The sequence below is a fragment of the Furipterus horrens genome, unplaced genomic scaffold (assembly GCF_987537825.1).
Source record: "Furipterus horrens unplaced genomic scaffold, mFurHor1.1.pri manual_scaffold_2, whole genome shotgun sequence".
NCBI lineage: Eukaryota > Metazoa > Chordata > Mammalia > Chiroptera > Furipteridae > Furipterus > Furipterus horrens.
This window is the reverse complement of record NW_028327172.1, coordinates 175,118,184-175,137,276: the sequence shown is the minus strand read 5'-3', so window position 1 is coordinate 175,137,276 and position 19,093 is coordinate 175,118,184. Positions and strand designations below refer to the sequence as shown.

At 33.4% G+C, this 19,093-nt stretch overlaps 1 protein-coding gene across 1 annotated transcript in view; it reads right to left on the bottom strand.

Moving 5' to 3' along the window:
* Window positions 1-600: 600 nt before the first annotated feature.
* LOC150020051 (transmembrane protease serine 11G-like) overlaps window positions 601-19,093 on the bottom strand; it is a 43,005-nt gene continuing 24,512 nt past the window's right edge. Inside the window, exons 6-10 of the mRNA XM_090268139.1 lie at window positions 9,381-9,419; window positions 8,319-8,490; window positions 7,111-7,370; window positions 3,942-4,084; window positions 601-1,395 (exon numbers count right to left, since the gene is read on the bottom strand). Of these exons, the coding sequence (XP_090124265.1) occupies window positions 1,234-1,395; window positions 3,942-4,084; window positions 7,111-7,370; window positions 8,319-8,490; window positions 9,381-9,419 (776 nt within the window). The 3' untranslated portion in view covers window positions 601-1,233. The remainder of the gene's footprint in view (window positions 1,396-3,941; window positions 4,085-7,110; window positions 7,371-8,318; window positions 8,491-9,380; window positions 9,420-19,093) is intronic.

Here is a 19,093-nt window from a genome sequence, read left to right as displayed (position 1 = left end):
AATATATCAAAAATGACTATTTTATCACAATAATTAAACTATTTTAAAGATGCTTTCTTGATTATTTTAATATTCTCCATAAATACCACTGTTCAAAAAATGGTTAGCTTTTTAACAGAGAATTGAAATATTATACAATAATGTCTTTCCCAAAGTCTTATATTGAATTGCCCATGAATATCTAATTTTATATTGGCTTCTGGTATAAGTTGTTTATGAATAACTAATTTATATTGAACTCTCATTCTGTGGGTTCCTTAATTGTTCTAAAGTTGATTAAAAATAAAACTGTTTAGAAAAGAAACTTCATTAGGAAATAATTAAACCAAATTGAAAAGTAAATTTACTCCAAGATTGGAACTTCTCCCATTTTTTTAGGGGAATTTGCTTCTTTTCATCCAGTCCTTACCTCTTCTTCTCTCTCCTACCCAGGGAACAGGCCAGGAGACTTTATTTTCTGAGTCCAACAAGGCATTTGTACATCTCTTAGAACAAAACCCAGTGCTAGGCAATCTTTTCAGTTCTCCTGCTGTGTGATGCAAGTATTTAGGCATTGTTGCAAAGTAAAAATTAGTGTAGTTGTTTAAAGAGATCGAAATCTTCAATGTTGAGTGTAAATAGAAATGACAGCTTTTTTCAAGTTTCAAAGAGAGGTTAAATATGCTTTTGAGGGTGAAGGGGAAAGGACTCACAGTAGTGCCCCCTCTTCAGTCCTAGTTTCATGTCTAGTGCCCTCTGTCATTTGTGTTAGCATTGGCCAAAACTAATTATCTTGATTTGTCTAGTTCATGGACCTACAGATTCTTAATGAGAATTATATGATGAGGAAGGTAAAAACTGTGGAGTCAGCTGAGGGCAGTGTGCTCTGTCAGGGGAAAAAAATAGAGAATGCTTAGCCATTTGGTACTTATCTGCTTAAAATGCTGGATTATTCTAAAAGGAAAAGTGTGGCATTGGGACAGAAAGGTGAACAAGTAGATCAGCAGAGACGCTTAGCAGCAATGGTGAGTTTTTGAGGAGTTGACAGTATCTTATATATTCATGGTCAAAACACTTCAGATTATGTGAAAGAAAATCTACTTTTTTTCCTTTTGTTTAAGGAGAGAGTTGTCAGATCATGCTTATTTGCATCTCGAACTCAATGACAGAATAAATACATGGCAACACATGCTAGACACAATTTGCTAGAGATCACACATGACATTTACATTTTGGAAGTAGATAGCTGTTATATTAGATGTTAGTTTTAGATTTAATCCAGTCCCGATAACGGGTCACTTTTGTATAAATTCCAGGCTTGTTTTCTTTTCCACAGTCTATTCCCCAGCTTACTATTCCAATAAGGTACCATATGTTTGTATCACGTGCTATAACCAGAGGTCCCCCAGAATCGCCCTAAAAGAGAAGAAAACATATTGTCAATGTAAAAATAAAGGAATGTAAGAGTGACAATCATCATCTGAATGTCTAATAAATTAATATTTTAATGTAAAACTAATTCTATTTTTACTTACTACTAGTATTAGTATGATCATTGCACTTATTTTCTTGGACTATCTCTATTAATGTCTTTGTTTTACTCTACATTAGAATGCGGCTCATATAAATTATAGCTTGAAATGAGCCAGGAGAAGGCAGCATAGTAACACACCTGGTCTAAGTTTCTTGGTGCTTTGCAGGGGTGTTTTTTGCTTTTATTTTTAAATTCAATTTTAGTTGACATACAATATTATATGTTAGTTTCAGGTGTACAAAATAGTTATTCAATATTTATGTATTTAACTTTTATTTTTATATTAGTGGCTGTATTTCCTATGCTGTATGTTATATCACTGTGACTTATTTTATAACTGGAAGTTTGTGCCTCTTATTCCCCTTCGTGTGTTTCACTCATCACCTCACGCCACCTTCACCTGCGGCAACCAAAAATACATGAACAGATTGCACAATCCAGTTCTTGTTTATTTGAATTGGCTTCTTGCTGATCTTTATTAATGTTTCAGTTTTATCCTAGTACAGATTTTTAGTTTTGCTCTATCTAAACAAAGTGGAAATTGTACCTAAGTTTAGGCATTCTATTCTTACATAAATGATGACCTCAAACTTCATCTTAAAAAAGCCTCTCCTAGCTCTGTTAAATAGCAATAATCTCTTGCTTTGAGTTTAAATCTCACGTTGTTCCACTCACACTAGTTGATTGGAAGGTGTCCCGGACACTGTATCACTGTGCAGCAGCAGGTTTGAGGGGATGCAGATATGCGAAGAACTCCAAGCCAATATGCACCATTTACTGCATACATCATTTTGCTTCCACCTTAAGGTGGAATCCCTAGCCCTAGTGAGCTGATTTGAAGGCTGTAAATCATGAGGTCTTCCCTAATATTTCTAACCACAGGTTTGGAGAACTGACTTGTAATTTCATCTTTTAGCAATGAACCTATGCATTCTAAAGAATGTATTATGTGGAAGCCCCTTACAGACTTTTTTAAAAATAAGAGAAATACTTCCATTTGAAGTAGGCATGGTGTCTCAGTCTTGGGCCTTTAGTTTTCTTCCCTTCCCATGATTCTTAGTACACCTCAGTGCACAGTGGTCAGAGTGTGAAACCCTGGTCTACCAAAAGCTGTCTGCCTCAACTCCTTTCTTGTAGGTCCATGTTCTAATTTAGGTTCTTAGTATGCTAGAAGTGAAGGAAGCAAAAGAGGACATCTGCTCTCTTACAAACTCAAATATAACTCTGTAATTCCACAGATTTATTTTTGTACATTTGAGTCTATTCTAATTATTGATTTATTTGTGTTCCTCCTTGAAAGTCATGTGATCCAGTCTTATCTTGGACCACTCATGCTGTTTCTGCTTCTTAAGAAGTAAAGCCAAGGGGATAAGTAAGGGAAGGGTTTAATCAAAGAACCTGTATAAAAGACTCATGGACAAGGACAACGGGGAGGGATATGATTGCGGGAGAGGGGGTGGGTTGGGTGGGGGAGAGAAATTAGGGGAAAAGGGGACAACTGTAATTGAAAAACCAAAATAAAGAAAAAAAAAAAAAAAAGAAGTAAAGCCAGTAGAAGGAGACTTTGTATTTCAGAACATGTAGCCAAATCTTTGTCTTTTGTTCATTGCTTCTAGTTACTGATGTGCTATGTTATTAGGCTCTAAAGTCTTTGTGGACTTGTGCTAGTTTAAATGTTTATGTTTACTTAAGTAATTGTCATAGTACCTTGCAATTCACAAAAAATTTGCATGAATAAATGAATGAATGTTTATTACCATCACATGACAGACAGTCAATGGTAGATCAATGGTGGCTCCTTTGCATATAAGAAAAGTACTCATATGTGTGAAATTCTCAAAGCCATTCCTAATATTTCAAGAATTATAAAAATTTTAGACATAGTTTCAAATACCATAGGTAAAATCTTTATTAATTTCAATATTTGTTTTTCTCTCTTTAAATAACCAGACTTTAAATGTGATATTCTCCTCAAGTGCTTAAATATTTTTTTCTACATCATGTAACTTTATCTGGATGTGTACTATTTAAGATCAATGGTTCGTGCATCCATGGGATGACACTCTATTTGCCATGGAGGTATCTGTCAATCCCATCTCACATTACTTACAGCTAGTAGGGAATAGATATTTAACTATCAATTATAACTGTGGCTTGAAGCAATGATTATGTGACTTAGTTTCTCTCATCTTCTGCCATCACTTTTCTCTAATCAGAGCCCTAATGTGCAGCTAGTGATCATTTTTTACATAATGATCTAGACAATAATAGGAGTATTTCTTATGGTTCTCCCATATCCTGTTTTTGCACTCTGCTCTCTCCTCCATGACTTAATTCTATGGAGTCCCATTAAGTGACATTGACCTCTGGTCAGTGAGGTCATTTCTATTCAACAGATTCATTTTTGTGGATTTGAATATATTCTTACCTCGCAGGCATCGAGTTTTCCTGACAAGAATCCAGCACATATCATTCCTGATGACACAGCACCCCCATATACATCAACTTGATTACATATATCATTACTTATGATCTCTATTTCAACTTGTCGCAGAGTATTGGGATAGGGACCTAAAGAAGAAAAAAATAGGTGAAGAATTTCCAAATTCTTGTTTGTGATAGTTAATGGTGTCTTGCAAAGCATAGATCAATGATACAACATAGTCTGAAATCTGTCAGACTCGGAGCTTGATGATAGCACTCAGAGTCAGGTTCTATTTCTTGGATGCCTTCTTAGTTTCTATGTGTTTGATATCATTCTTGGCACATTTACTTCCATTACTTTATTTAATACTTGTAACAACTACTGAAGTTAGATATAAACATTCTCTTTTTCAGATAAATAAACCAAACTTCAGGTGGTTATGAGTCTTGCTATGATCAAATAAGTAACTGGGGATAACATTAGATTTAAACCCAGGACATTTGTCACCACCTGGGGTAATCAGTGACAGTTTACCTAATTTACCTGGAAATCTGCCTTATCACTCCTCAAAGGACACAATTACATTGTGAATTGAGAATCCTTTAGGAAAAGCAATATGGAATGAATCTTTACTATCAAAAAGTAACTTCAATACTAAACATATGAAATACTATTGCTTCATTAAAAAGACCATGTCTATTTTGGTAATAGCTCAAATTGCTATCCAAAAATAATACCAAGGTAAATAACAAATACCAGGATAAGAACTATATCATGTTTCATTAATGACCCACACATTGATGATTTATTATATGAAAAGTATTATTTAGTTGTGCATACTAGTTTTAGTCAGTATATTCTCATTTCCCTTTAAAGGAGTTTATTTTAAAGACTGTATTAGTTCTTCATATAAACTGTTTGTAACAGTTTCAAAGACAATTGAGAGGATGAAGGACGGCAGTATGTTGATTTGAGAAGAAGTCAGGGTAATTCTGTGTAAGGACTCTGATTTTGAAGGAAGAAGACATGTTTGTATACCTTGAACAATTTACATGCTATTTGGCCTTGGGTGAGTTACTTAATCTTACTAAGCACCATTTTACTCACTGTAAAAAAGAAGAAGAAAAAAAAAAAAGATACCTATCTCACATATTTAATGTGATGTGAGGGATAAAAAATAATGAATACAATCAGTTATGATAATGCCTTGTCCCATATTTAGATTTTAATCAATGGAAGCTATTAGAGAAATAGGATTATGTATTTAAAACCCTAAAGGTCTAAGAGCTGCACTTTAATGTTAATGATGGATGGTGAGAGTAAGAGCTTTTATAAAAGAAAATTCATGTTACTAGGGATTTTGTCATTTATTATAAATAAATCTAATTCTCTCTTTTTGAAACTAGAACATTCACTTACCTCGAATTGAACGTCTTGCTGAAAAACTAGGTCTAACACCTCTATAGTCATTCAAGATTCTTTTGGGTCTAGTGAATTTCTCTTTTCTTCATCTCTGAGTTTACTTGAAATATTCCCTGTTAATCTGCTTACCATCTGCTCTCTATATGGCTTTTAAAATAATACAAACTATTTATGTATGTGTATCATCAGGAATACTACCTCTTTGCTATAAATTTGAAATTTATAAGTATTCACAGGCATTAATCAACTGTGTTCCAACTACTTTTAACTTCTGTGTGCCTATTTTTATTTTAACTCATTGTTCTAGGGTGCTTAGTTTTAAATTGCAAATGTTTTTACTTCTTTAAACTCAACTTTTAAAAAGTCAGCTTAAATACTTAACAATATAACAAGCTCTTTTACATTAACAGACTAGTCAAGGAAGAAACTATCCAGAATTGGAAGTTTTTGTTATACAAGCTGTCTGGTAATGAGATTGCCACTGACATAAAATGGAATAAATATTAGAAGGGAGGAAAAGAAAGTTTAGGTAGTATTTGTTTCAGTTTCAAAATGAAGGGGGGGAAAAAAAACGAGCAAATATCTAATACTTAACCTTAGTCTGATGTCTAACAATTTTATAATGTTATTCCTGAAAATATGCAACTTGTTAGAACAGATGTCAAAGCACATTGATCTGCACACTATTGGCATTGAATAATTCATGATAAAGTCACAAATTACTCCTAAACTATTACTCTGGGAAGGGGTGGTGTTAAGTTTAATTAAGTTCTAGAAGAAGTGTAATGGTTCTGCCCTATTGGTAGATGGTATATCTTCTACACCAATCAGTAAGTGGCTTGTCTAATCCCAAAGGATTTACTTCCCCTTCATACTTATCACCATTATCTACAGAATAAGGTAAATCTCCCAGAGATGAGAAAAGGGACTCTCAGGTTATAACAACAGTGTATCAACGTGGACTCAATGTCAAAATTTTGGACTACATATTGCGGGAGAACAGACTTCTATAAAATTCAACTGACAAACAGCAGATAAAGGCTATAATTTCAGCCAAAAAAAAAAAAAAAAAGACTACAACTTCATAATAAGAGCCTGTAATGAGAATCAGAAATTCAAGGGCAGATTAAACCATATGTAAAAAGTACAACCAAGAGAACTGGAGACTTATATCAGTATCTAAATGTCTACCTGCCATTTATTGTGTATTATTAAGTATAGTAAAATATCTACTTGTCAGCTTTATAAACTCTCAAACTCAGAAACTATTTCACAGATACATGGATCAGATGACCCCCGCTTAATATATAGCATCAGAAAGGCCAATTAAATTAGTCACTTAAGACTATTTCTATTTATTTATACAACACATTTACAGAAGTTTATTGTTACTACTGCTCACAAATAACATACTCGAAAAATCACACAGCTCTAGCAGGATCTCTACATATGAAAGAAAGCAACAAAAGAAAAATCATATGAAAAACTACGTTTGAAAAGAAAGTTATAACTAGTTTTTAGAGTAACCCATAAAGAAGACAATACACATATATAATGTGTAATAGTAATAGCCAGACTTTTCATGATTCACCACATTTGGGCTTTTGTTTGTTATTTTTACCATATTTCTCATAGGACATATTGAATGCATCTTTCATTTTCTACATTTTGATTTGGTAACTTATTTTATATCTCTACTCAAATGGAGGTTTTTATTTTTTTGCTTGGGTGTTTTCACTGAGATACTCACCATTTGCTTTAAATGCTCCCCATCCAGTGACAAACACTTTATTTTTAGGCAAGACTTCAAAAGTCACATCTGGGAGACAGACTCTGTGCACATCATCGGAGAACAGGACCGGAGTGGAGAGCTTCACCACAGCGATGTCATCATCGTGCTTATGGGCAGCATAGTTTTCATGAATGATAATTGACTGCACCTTTCTTCTCATTAGTGGAGGGCTTAGAGTTGTTCCAAAACTAGCCATCCAGAGTTTGGGGTTTTTGTAACTGATCACAGATTAAAAGAATTATGGTTGGTTCATTTCTGATCTAAAGCTACCCAGGACTCTGGATGAACATAGGACATAAGGTGGGAGAAGGGCAAATTACTTAAGATGATAGTTGATTTGAATCCTCCCACCTTCTCACTTGAGGCTTTTCCCGTAGTTCCACTTTGTGTTCATTTAGTGGATAATAAATCCCCCCCATTCTAATGTAGCTTAAATTACTCTCCTCCAGGGGGAGTCTATATTTTTTAAAGGAAACAATATGTGTATGTTATTGCTATTTTTGAAGACAAATATAAATAAAAATTAGAAATATACATACATACACACTCATATTTATTTGCACATATATATAGTTAGTTAGAGGGAGAGAAAAGGAGGGAGAGAGAGCAAGCGGGGGAGAGAGAGAGAGACAGATGGTAAAACTGGAACCCAAATTGATAAATTTTTCTCATTCTTTCTTTTATAACATTTTATCCAGAATATCTTCCCATTTTATATGAATTTCACTAGAGATACTAAATTCCTTATTGTCTCCAAATGTCTCATATGGTAAATCTTCAATGAGCATATAAATAATAAAAGTAGAGACCAAAGATAGTCATGTGGGATAATCAGATTAAGTTTGTGAACTGGGATATATTAGCAGAATTTTTTAAAATCCACAATTTAGCTCAGGAAAACTGGTGAGTGTGTTTACATTTTGACAACATTGACTTGTTCCCAGTTAAAGCTAAGATTGCTGGATGTATATTAAGTTACAGCTGAAGATACTCTAATATTTTTCTATTATTCAGTAATTGTTACTTCTCCTAAGCCTGCAGGAAAATCTTGGGTATCATTGAGGGGCCTAAGATGATTAATGAAAAAAGAGTTAAGAATTATAGAAACTGAAGGTGAGAAAAAGAAGTGAAATTGGTGATCCTGTTGGTACAGACTAAGAACTTACGTGTCAAAGCAGTGAGCGGCAGTCAGGAGCCACTGCTCGCCGATCAGAGATGCCCCACAGAAATGGATACCATCCATCTGCAGGCTGGCTTGCCATGGCCAATCAGCTTTCCTGGCAACATAACCAGCAGCAATTTTTTCCATGGATGGGGACTCTCTGCCTAAACCACAACCTGTCACAAAAGAATAAGATGGTTATTGCTGGAGTTATAAATGTGTGTAAGTATGTTGGTATATAGTAAAAGATAAAATCATTCATAGCTTTGTCTTGTCTTAAAAATTAATCACAATTATATGATAGAATAATAATTATTCACATTGAAAAAAGGATTAACTAAAAAAACAAAAACAAACTTATTTAACAACCTCCCTGATGTGTTTAAAGCAATTTTACTCTATTTTTTAAACATATACTTTTGGGGTCATGTTCTTTTTAAAAAAATATATTTTATTGATTATGCTGTTACAGTTGTCCTGATTTTTCCCTTTGTTCCTCTCCATCCAGCACCTCATACTCCCTCAGGCAAGCTTCCCACCATTATTCACGTCCATGGGTCATGCATATAAGTTCTTTGGCTTCTGCATTTCCTATACTTAATGTGCAGCATTTACCCCAGTGACATTTGACACTAATTATTGCAAAAAACCCCTATTTTTACTACATTAAAACATTTGTCTAATATTATAACCATTACATTATTATAATATAAGTGTTAAAGTTTACCTACTAAAGTTAGTGGGTACCATTTATTTCTAAGCAAAATGTTCTACTTTAACAACATGAACCAAATAACAATAAGTGAGATAATGTGAAAGGGAATTTTTAAAAGAAGTCATCAGTGAAACCTTTTGTAAGGAAGAGTAAGTTATTTCCCAGAAGTCCCTATGAAATTCCTAATTATTATTAGTAATTATTTTCCCTTAAGGAGAATTAAATCATGTATCCATTCAGAGAGCTATACTCTTGGAAATACTAATAGTAGACACAGGAGTAAAGAAATTTAAAATGTTTTAATTTTTATTATTTGATTTAGAAACATCTCAATAGTATTCTTGAACTTACCACTGTTCAGAATATGCTTTGCTTGTGCTTCATTTATATCTGGAATAGAAAACAAGATGATCACTCAACAGTGAAATAATTATAATTTAAAACAATATACGTACGTGACATGAGTATTTCTGGTTGGAAGGAACTTAGTTGAGAAATACTTAATTTAAAGGCAATACGTAAAACCTACAAAATATAGAAATTAAACTTTCTCTGACCACTATATGTGGACTCCAGGAAAACACTGGTTCATGATTATGAAAACATTGGCTGAGAAAAGGGTATTGTTTGCCATGAAGAAGGACAGCATGTATTTAATTAATGCCATACCAATTTATTAGAGTTTAATTGAAACAGAAGAGGGTCTAAGATTCCTTTCACGTGCACTGCCATACATTTGGTCACCATTCTCCGTTGTCCTCATGTGCATAGCAGTCTTACTTAAAGGCATTCAAGAATCTTAGAAACCATCTAAGGTAGGTCCACAGATATGCCCTGTGAGATTTAAATTCACCAATGTACTAACAAATTCTCAAACTATGTTAGTTATGTTTTCATGAAGTAAAATAGAAAAAAAACATGATTGGTAGCTGTTCCCCACAAAAAATATGAACTCTTTCTTACGTCGGATAGGTTAATGAGCAACCTAGACCCACACTTTGTTACAATGAAAGCTAGTGTAAAGTTTCAGTAAGCCTGGAAATTAATGTCTTTAATGTAGGTCAGACACTGTAGAACAGTGGTTCTCAACCTTCCTAATGCCGCGACCCTTTAATACAGTTCCTCATGTTGTGGTGACCCCCAACCATAAAATTATTTTTATTGCTACTTCATAACTGTAATTTTGGTACTGTTATGAATCTTAATGTAAATATCTGATATGCAGGATGTATTTTCATTGTTACAAATTGAACATAATTAAAGCATAGTGATTAATCACAAAAACAATATGTAACTATATATGTGTTTTCTGATGCTCTTAGGTGACCCCTGTGAAAGGGTTGTACAACCCCCAAAGGGGTCACGACCCACAGATTGAGAACTGCTGCTGTAGAAGAATATCAAATTCATCTACAGATAACTATGGGTAGAGGTATTATTAGAGTAAGTCCCTTACAATTAGATTTTATCAGTAATAACAATCCTCTAATGGCTCCTGCAGTCTTCAGAATAAACCCAAACTTTCTACCTGGATCTACAAGACATGGTCCCTATTGATATCTTTGTTCATATGTTGAACTACTCTTGCTTTAGCCAACCATTTGCCAACTTGACCTTTTTTTTTTTTTTTTTTTTTTTTTACTGTGCCTGTGTGGTTCTGTCTTTCTTTGCTCTAGCTGACCTTTCTGCCAGGAATGCTCTTCCCTTGGCCTTTATGTGTGTGTGTATGTGTGTGTGTGTGTGTGTACGGTTGGTTCCCCATTGCCATTCAGATCTCAGCTTTAAAATTCTCGCCTCAAGAGACCTTCCATGACACCCAAATGTAAGTTAGCTTTCTGTTCTCTGCATGAAGTTTCATATTGTTTATGGGATCATTATCTTTCTTACCCTAGTTAGAATGAGAGCTCCATGAGAATAGAGAATTTAGTTCTTGACACAAATAAATTCTCAATAAATACTTGCTGAATGAATAGATGAGCACTAATGATAACTAGTAACTTACTACTGTGTACCAGGGATGTGGCAAACATTTCACATTAGTTACTTATTATATCTTCACAATAATATGAACCGAATCTATTAAGGACATGATTTAAATGTTCTTGTGGCCAAAATCTTGTCCTGCAACCATTTCAATGTAAAATCAGTTGTAGTTTAGTGTCACCCTCTTCATGTTATGGATCAGCAAGGGAGAATTGAAGTTATAGTTAGTTCACAGCTATTTTTAACCTAGGCTCATTACTATCTATGAAGAAACTATTGATGAACTTTTATGATAGTGCTATAACTTAGATGTGAACATTATCCAATAGATGGTTCTACCTACAGGATAAAAATCACTAAATACTCTAAAAATTACCTGTCAGATAACATGAAAAGAACTCTGGAAGCTGGAAGGAAAAGGGCAAAATGGCTAGAGATTTCAAGACTTCAGGAAGGACGATATGGTGAGTTTCCTAGATTTTCCTCTCATCCCACATACACTTTAGACTGCAGACCAAGAGAGACCTGCAATCTGGAACCAACAACAAGCATAGAAAAAAAAAATCCCAAAAGAAATCTTTACTCTTCATCCAAAACCAGGGAAAGAGGAAGTGAAACAAAAACTTAATAGGGAGCCCAAACCTTCTGCTTCACAACCCAGGATTGACAATTCATTCTGCCAGCAGTAATAACAGCAGTGACAGCAGGAAGTCCTTGATCATCTCAATATTCACTTCCCAACCAGACCACCAGCTGGCAGACTGATATACCCACAGGGACAATATCAAACTGTGTCCACCCACTAACATAAATAAGCTTAGGCTCACTTTACACCTCCACAGAGTGTAATCCAGGGATAGAAGGGAGCCCAGAGAATCATGTTCTATTTCTACAGATGGTACCAGCATCAGGATTAAGAAGAAACCTCAGAAGACTGGAATAGCACTGCAAAGACTCTGAAATTAAATTGTTATCAAAATGACAAAGGTAAGTTGGAATCTAAACTTTAAATCTAAACAAGTTGACTACCTGCCATTAAGAATCTCCCAACATAGTAACTAAAAGGTTCAAAATACAAACAAAAATTACTTGCCATACTAAAGTTCAAGAAAACCATAATCTGAATGAGAAAAGACAATAAACTGTTGCCAATACTGAGATGAATAAGATGTTAGAGATATCTGATACAGATTTTAAAGCAGCTGCCATAAAAATAATTCAGTTATCAATTATAAATTCTCTTGGAATAAGTAAAAAACAAAAAACAAAATCTAAAAAAATAAATAAAAATTATAAAAATGACCAAATTATAAAATAGAAAAATACAATAATAAAAAACTTGCTGGGTGAATGATAAGAAATAGAATCAGTAAACATAAGACAAGTCAATAAAATTTACTCAGCTTGAAGAATAAAAAAAATATAAACAAAAATAATGAACAAAGTCTCTGAGATCTGTGAGATAATAATAAAAGCATTCATATTATCAAAGTCTGAGAAGGAAAGAAAAAGTATGTGGAATAAAAAAGGTATTCAAAGAATAATGGTTGAGAACTCCCATATTTGGCTCAAGATAGAGGCCTATAAATTCAAGAAGTGCGCACATCTTAAATATGAAAAAACAAATAAAGCCACACCAAAATCTATCATAATTAAACTACTAAAAACCAAAGACAAAGAAATAGAGAAAAACCATACATTACCTATAAAGTAACATCAATTCAAATAATAGCAGTTCTTTCATCTGAAATGATGACATCCAAAAGGAAGTGGCATAGCATTTTTCAACTTCTGAAAGAAAAAACACTATCAACCAAAAATCCTATATCCAGTGAAAGTATATTCAAAAATGAGGAAGAAATAAAGACATTCTCAAATGAAGAGAAACTAAAAGAATTTGTTTCCAACAGATCTACACTTCTTAAATAATGGCTAAAAGAAACCATCCAAACCAAAAGCTAACAATACAGAAGAAGTCTAGAACCTTTAAAAAGAAAGAAGCATAATGGGTAAAATTAGGAATAAACACAATAGACTAACTTTTACCTCATGAGTTTCTTTAAACATATTTTTTGTTAAAGCAAAAGACATAACATCCATCTGATGTGCTGAATATATATGTAGAAAATACTTTAAAATATATCTAAAAAGTAGGCAGGATGAGTAGACTAAACAGAAATAAAGTTCCTGCACTTCATTTGAAGTGGTGAAATGTTGGCATCAGTTTACTGTAATTTGTTACATATGCATATGTTAATACCTAGAGCTGCCACTAAGACAGCTTCACATAGAGGTAAGCCAAAAAATATTAAAACCAAGTTAAAATGTCCAAGTTATGCACAAGGATGGAGGAAAAAAGGAACATAAGAACAAGACATAGAACAAATGAAAAACAAATCAGATAGAAAAACAGCAAGGATATAAAGCAAAACAACTCCATCAACCAACAGGATCTAATTGCCACATATAAAACCAACAATAACAGAATACACATTCTTTTCAAGTGCTCATGAAACATTCAACAGGATAGTCCATATCCTGGGTCATAATCTACACATGTAAAAAACATGAAATTCATCAGAGTTTTTCTCTGTTCATAACGAAGTCAAAACAGGAATCAAGAACAGAAAGATAATGGGAAAATCTCTCAACATTTGGAAATTAAACAATGCACTATAGAATTATCTATAGGTCCAAGAGGAAGTCTCAAAACTTAGATCAGAATAAAAATGAATGTATAACAGCAAATATTGTGAGATGCAGGTAAAGTATTGCAGAGAGGAAAATTTATAGCATTAAATGCTTACATTAGAAAAGAGAAAATATTTCAAGTCAATACTCTAAGTTTCTACCTAAGGAAACTAAAAAAAGAAGAGCAAAATAAACTTCAGGAGAGTAGGAAGAAGGATATAAGAGTAAAATCAATCAGGATCAAAATTTTGATCAATAAAATTGAAAACAGAGAAATAATACAGACAAATTAATGAAACAGAATACCACAGGTTGTATGAAAAAAATCAATGAAATTTATAAACTTCTGAAATAAATAAAAAAGATAAAAGTAGAGAAACATAAATGACTAATATCAGGAGTGAAATACTTTCCAGGTGAACATGGAACGTTTTCTAGTATAGACCACATTTTAGGACACAAAACACATCTCAATAAATTTAAAAAGACTGAAATCATGTCAAGCATCTTCTCTGACCACAATGGTATGAAACTAGAAGTCAATCACAAGAACACTGAAAAACACTCAAACATGTAGAAGCTAAATAACATGTTATTAAGCAATGAATGGGTCAACAACAAGACCTAGGAAAAAATCAAAAGATACCTTGAAACAAATGAAAATTAGAACACAACAACCCAAAATCTGTGGGATACAGGGAAAGCAGTCCTAAGACGGAAAATCACAGCATTACAGGCCTACCCCAAGAAACAAGAAAAAGCTCAAATAAACAATCTAACTAGACACTCACAGTAACTTGAAAAAGAGCAACAAACAAAGCCCAAAGTGAGTAGAAGGAAGGAAATAATAAAGATCACAACAGAAATAAATGAAATTGAGTTTTAAAAAATGATACAAAATATCCATGAATTCAAGAGCTGGTTCTTTGAAAAGATAAACAAGGTTAACAAACCTATAACCAGACTCATTAAGAAAAAAAGAGAAAGGGCCCAAATAAATCAGAAATGAAAGAGGATAAATAATAACTGACACCAAAGAAATACAAATGATTGTAAGAAATTACAAACAATTCTCTGCCAAAAAAATGGACAACCTGGACAAAATGGATAAATTCCTAGAAACATACAATCTTCCAAAACTAAATTAGGAAGAATCAGAGAATCTGAATAGACAGGTTACACTGAGTGAAATCAAAGCAGTTATAAAAAAAAACCTCTCAACCAACAAAAGTCCTGGACCATATAGCTTCATAGGTGAATTTTATCAAACATTCTGAGAAGAACTAATAGCTCTCCTTCTCAAACTATTACATGAAATTCAAGAGGAGGAAAGGCTCCCAAACTCATTTTATGAGGCCAACATCATCCTAATTCCAAAACCAGATCAAGACACTAAAAAGAAAGAAAATTAAAATGATAGACCAATACCCCTGATGAACATAGATGCTAAAATTCTCAACAAAATGTTAGCAGATTGAAAACAGCAACCCATCCAAAAGATCATACACCATGATCAAGTGTGAATTATTCTGGGAGTGCCAGGTTGGCACAACATTTGCAAATCAATAAGTGTGATTCACCACATAAACAAAATAAGTGATAAAAACTACATGACCATATCAATAGATGCAGAAAAAGCTTTGATAAAACTCGGCACCCATTTTTGACAAAAACTCTCAGCAAAATGGGAGTAGGAGGACCATACCTAAGCATAATAAAGGCCATGTATGACAAACTCACTTGCCAGCATCATACTCAATGGGCACTAACTACCAGCGTTCCCTTTAAGATGGGGAACAAGACAGGGATGTTCGCTTTCACCTTTCTTATTAACATAGTATTGGAAGTCCTAGCTACAGCTATCAGACAAGAAGAAAATATAAAAGGCATCCAAATTGGAAAGGAAGCAGTAAAACTATCTTTATTTATGGATGACATAATACTGTACATAAAGAACCCCAAAGATTTCACCAAGAAACTACTGGAACTGATAAACAAATTCAGCAAAGCAGCAGGATACAAAATTAGTACCCAAAAATCAGTTGCATTTTTTTATATGCTAATAACAAACTAACAGAAAGGGAAATTAAGAAAAACAATCCCATTCACAGTTTCTCCCAAAAGAATAAAATACCTAGGAATAAACTTAACCAAGGATGTAAAAGACCTGTACTCAGAAAATTATGAGACACTGAAGAAAGAAATTAAAGAAGATACAAATAAGTGGAAACACATACTGTGTTCATGGGTAGGAAGAATTAACATCATTAAATTGTTTATACTACCCCCCAAAATCTTTAGATTCAGTGCAATTCATATCAAGATTCCAATGACATTTTTCACAGAATTAAGACAAATACTTGAAAATTTTATAGGGAACTTCAAAAGGCCCTGCATAGCAACAGTGAGCCTGAGAAAGAAGAACAATGTTGGAGGAATCATGCTACTTAATATCAAACTATACTATAAGCCCATTGTAATCAAAACAGCATGGCATGGCATGAAAACACACACATAGATCAATGGAACAGAATAGAGAGCCCATAAATAAACGCACACCTTTATAATCAAATAATATTTGGCAGAGGAAGCAAGCACATACAATGGGTTAAAGATAGTTTACTCAATAAATGGTGTTGGGAAATTGGACAGATATGTGCAGAAAAATGAAACTAGACCACCTTCTTACACCACACTCAAGAATAAATTTAAAATTTTCAAAGGCTTAAATGTTAGACATAAAAACATAAAAATCCCAGAAGAAAACATAGGCAGCAAAATCTTGGACATTGCTCTTAGCAACCTTCTATTGGATATATCTCCCTGGACAAGTGAAACAGGAGAAAATTAAATAATGGGATTTTATCGGACTAAAAAGTTTTTGCACAGCAAAAGAAATCATCAACAAAATAAAAAGATAACCAACAGAATGGGAGAACATATTTGCTGATACATCTGATAAAGGGTTAATATATGAAATTTATGAAGTACTTACAAAACTAAACACCAAAAAAAAACAAGCAATCCAATTAAAATATGGGCAAAGTACCTGAATAGACACATCTCCACGGACATACAGATGGTCAATAGACATATGAAAAGATGCTCAATGTCACTAATTATCAGAGAAATTAAAATTAAAACCACAATGAAATACATTCTCACACCTGTCAGAAAGGCTATCATCAATAAATCAACCATTTTGCACTGTTGGTGTTAATGCAGATTGGTGCAGCTACTGTGGAAAGCAGTATGAAGATACCTCGAAAATTAAAAATGGATCTGCTTTTTGACCCAGCAATCCCACTTCTGGGAATATATCCAAAGGAACCCAAAACACAAATTTAAAAGACCATAAGCACCACCTATGTTCATTGCAGCACTATTTACAATTGCCAAGATATGGAAGCAGCCCAAGTATCCATCAATAGATGAGTGGATAAAACAATTATGGGACATTTACACAATGGAATATTACTTGGCCACAAAAAAATAAGAAAATTTTACCCTTTGAGACAGTATGGATGGACCTAGAGAGCATTAAGCTAAGTGAAACAAACCAGTAATAGAAAGACAAATACCATATGATTTCACTCATATGCGAATCTAATGAGCAAACTGAACTAACAAGGAATATGGAGACATATTTATAGGTGGAGAGCAGGATGACAGTTAATGGTAGTGGGGAGGTTAGAGGGTGGAGGGATTGAGCAAAAAGGAAAAAGGACTCATGGACATGGGAAACAGTGTGGTGATGCTGGGGGCAGGGGGTATAGGGGACTAAATGGTAATGGAAAAAATACAATAAAGATTAAAAAAATAAAATTGTTGAATGTTGCCAAAAGAAATAAAAATTTAAAAAACAAATTTATAATCGCCCCAAGAGAAACAAAAATATTCACCTATAAATAAATATGTACAGGATTTGTATACGCAAGTTAGAAAATATTGATACTCAATACAATGAAGATGTCAATTCTTCTCAAACTGATCTATAAGTTTAAAATTTTTTCTATCAAAATCCCAGCTGGTTTCTTTGTAGATCCAGACAAAATTATTCTAAAATTTATATAGAAAGGAGCTAGAGTGTTCAATAACATTTAAAAAATCTTCACCCAAGGACATGCTTATTAATTTTTTTTAGAGAGAGGGAGAAATGAAGGAGAGAGAAGAAGAGAAACATTGATGTGAGAAACATTGATTGATTGCCTCATATATGCTTTGACTAAGAACAGAACCCGCAACCAAGGTATGTGCCCTCATCAGGAATCAAACCCACGACCTTTTAGTTTATGGGAGGATGTTCCAACCAACTGAGCCACACTGGCCAAGGTAGTTTTTATAATGAATAATAAAGTGGAATGAATCATTCTTCTCAATGCTAAAGCTTGCTATATAGCTGCAATAATGAAGAAGGCATCATCCTGGTGAAAAGATAGGCAAATCAATGAAACAGAATGAAAATCCCCAAAGTAAATCTACACAAAAATGTCCATTTTGACAACAGATAAAAAGGAATTCAATCAAGGGTGGATAGCCTTTTCAATGAACAGTGCTGAAGCAACTGGACATCCATTCACAAAAAAGTGAACCTCTATCTAAACCTCACAGCTTATACAAAATTTAGCTCAAAATGGATTATAGAACATAATGTCATGTAAAACTATAAAAGGTATAAAAATAAATATAAATATATCAAAGTAGAAGTTAAATATGTTAAATTATAAAACATATAAAAGAACACAGGAAAAAATTGTTGGAGACTTGAAAACTAGGGGAAGTTAGATTTATTACCCAAAGCCCAATATATAAGAGAAAAGTTGATTTAATTGAGCTCATCGAAATTCAAAACTTTACTCTGTGAAAGGCTCTCTATAGTATGAGAAGGCAAATTACATACCAGTAGAAAATATTTACATATCTGACAAAGGCCACATATCTAGAATATATAAAAAACTCTCAAAGTTAAAAAAAATAGAAAACAACTCAATTAGAAAATGACTTTCCCAGACATTTCATCAAAGAAGATATACTAATTAAAAATTAGCACATAAAAAGATGCTTATTATTATTAGCTATTGAAGAAATGTAAATTAAAGCTACAAGATATCTATCAGAAAAGCTAGCATGAAAAATAGTGATTACGTTATATTCTAGCAAAGATACAAATAGCCTTGGTCACTCATACATTGCTGATACCTATAGGGGAAGGATGAACCATGGTACTCTGGAAAGTAGTTTGGTGGTTCCTTTCAAAATAAAAATTAAAAAAAAAATTTTCCAAGGAACACAGCAATTATATTCTTGGACATTTGTGCTAGAGGAATGAGACATTTTCATGTAGGAACTTGTACATGAAAGTTCCTGCAACATTATTGTAGTAGCCAAAA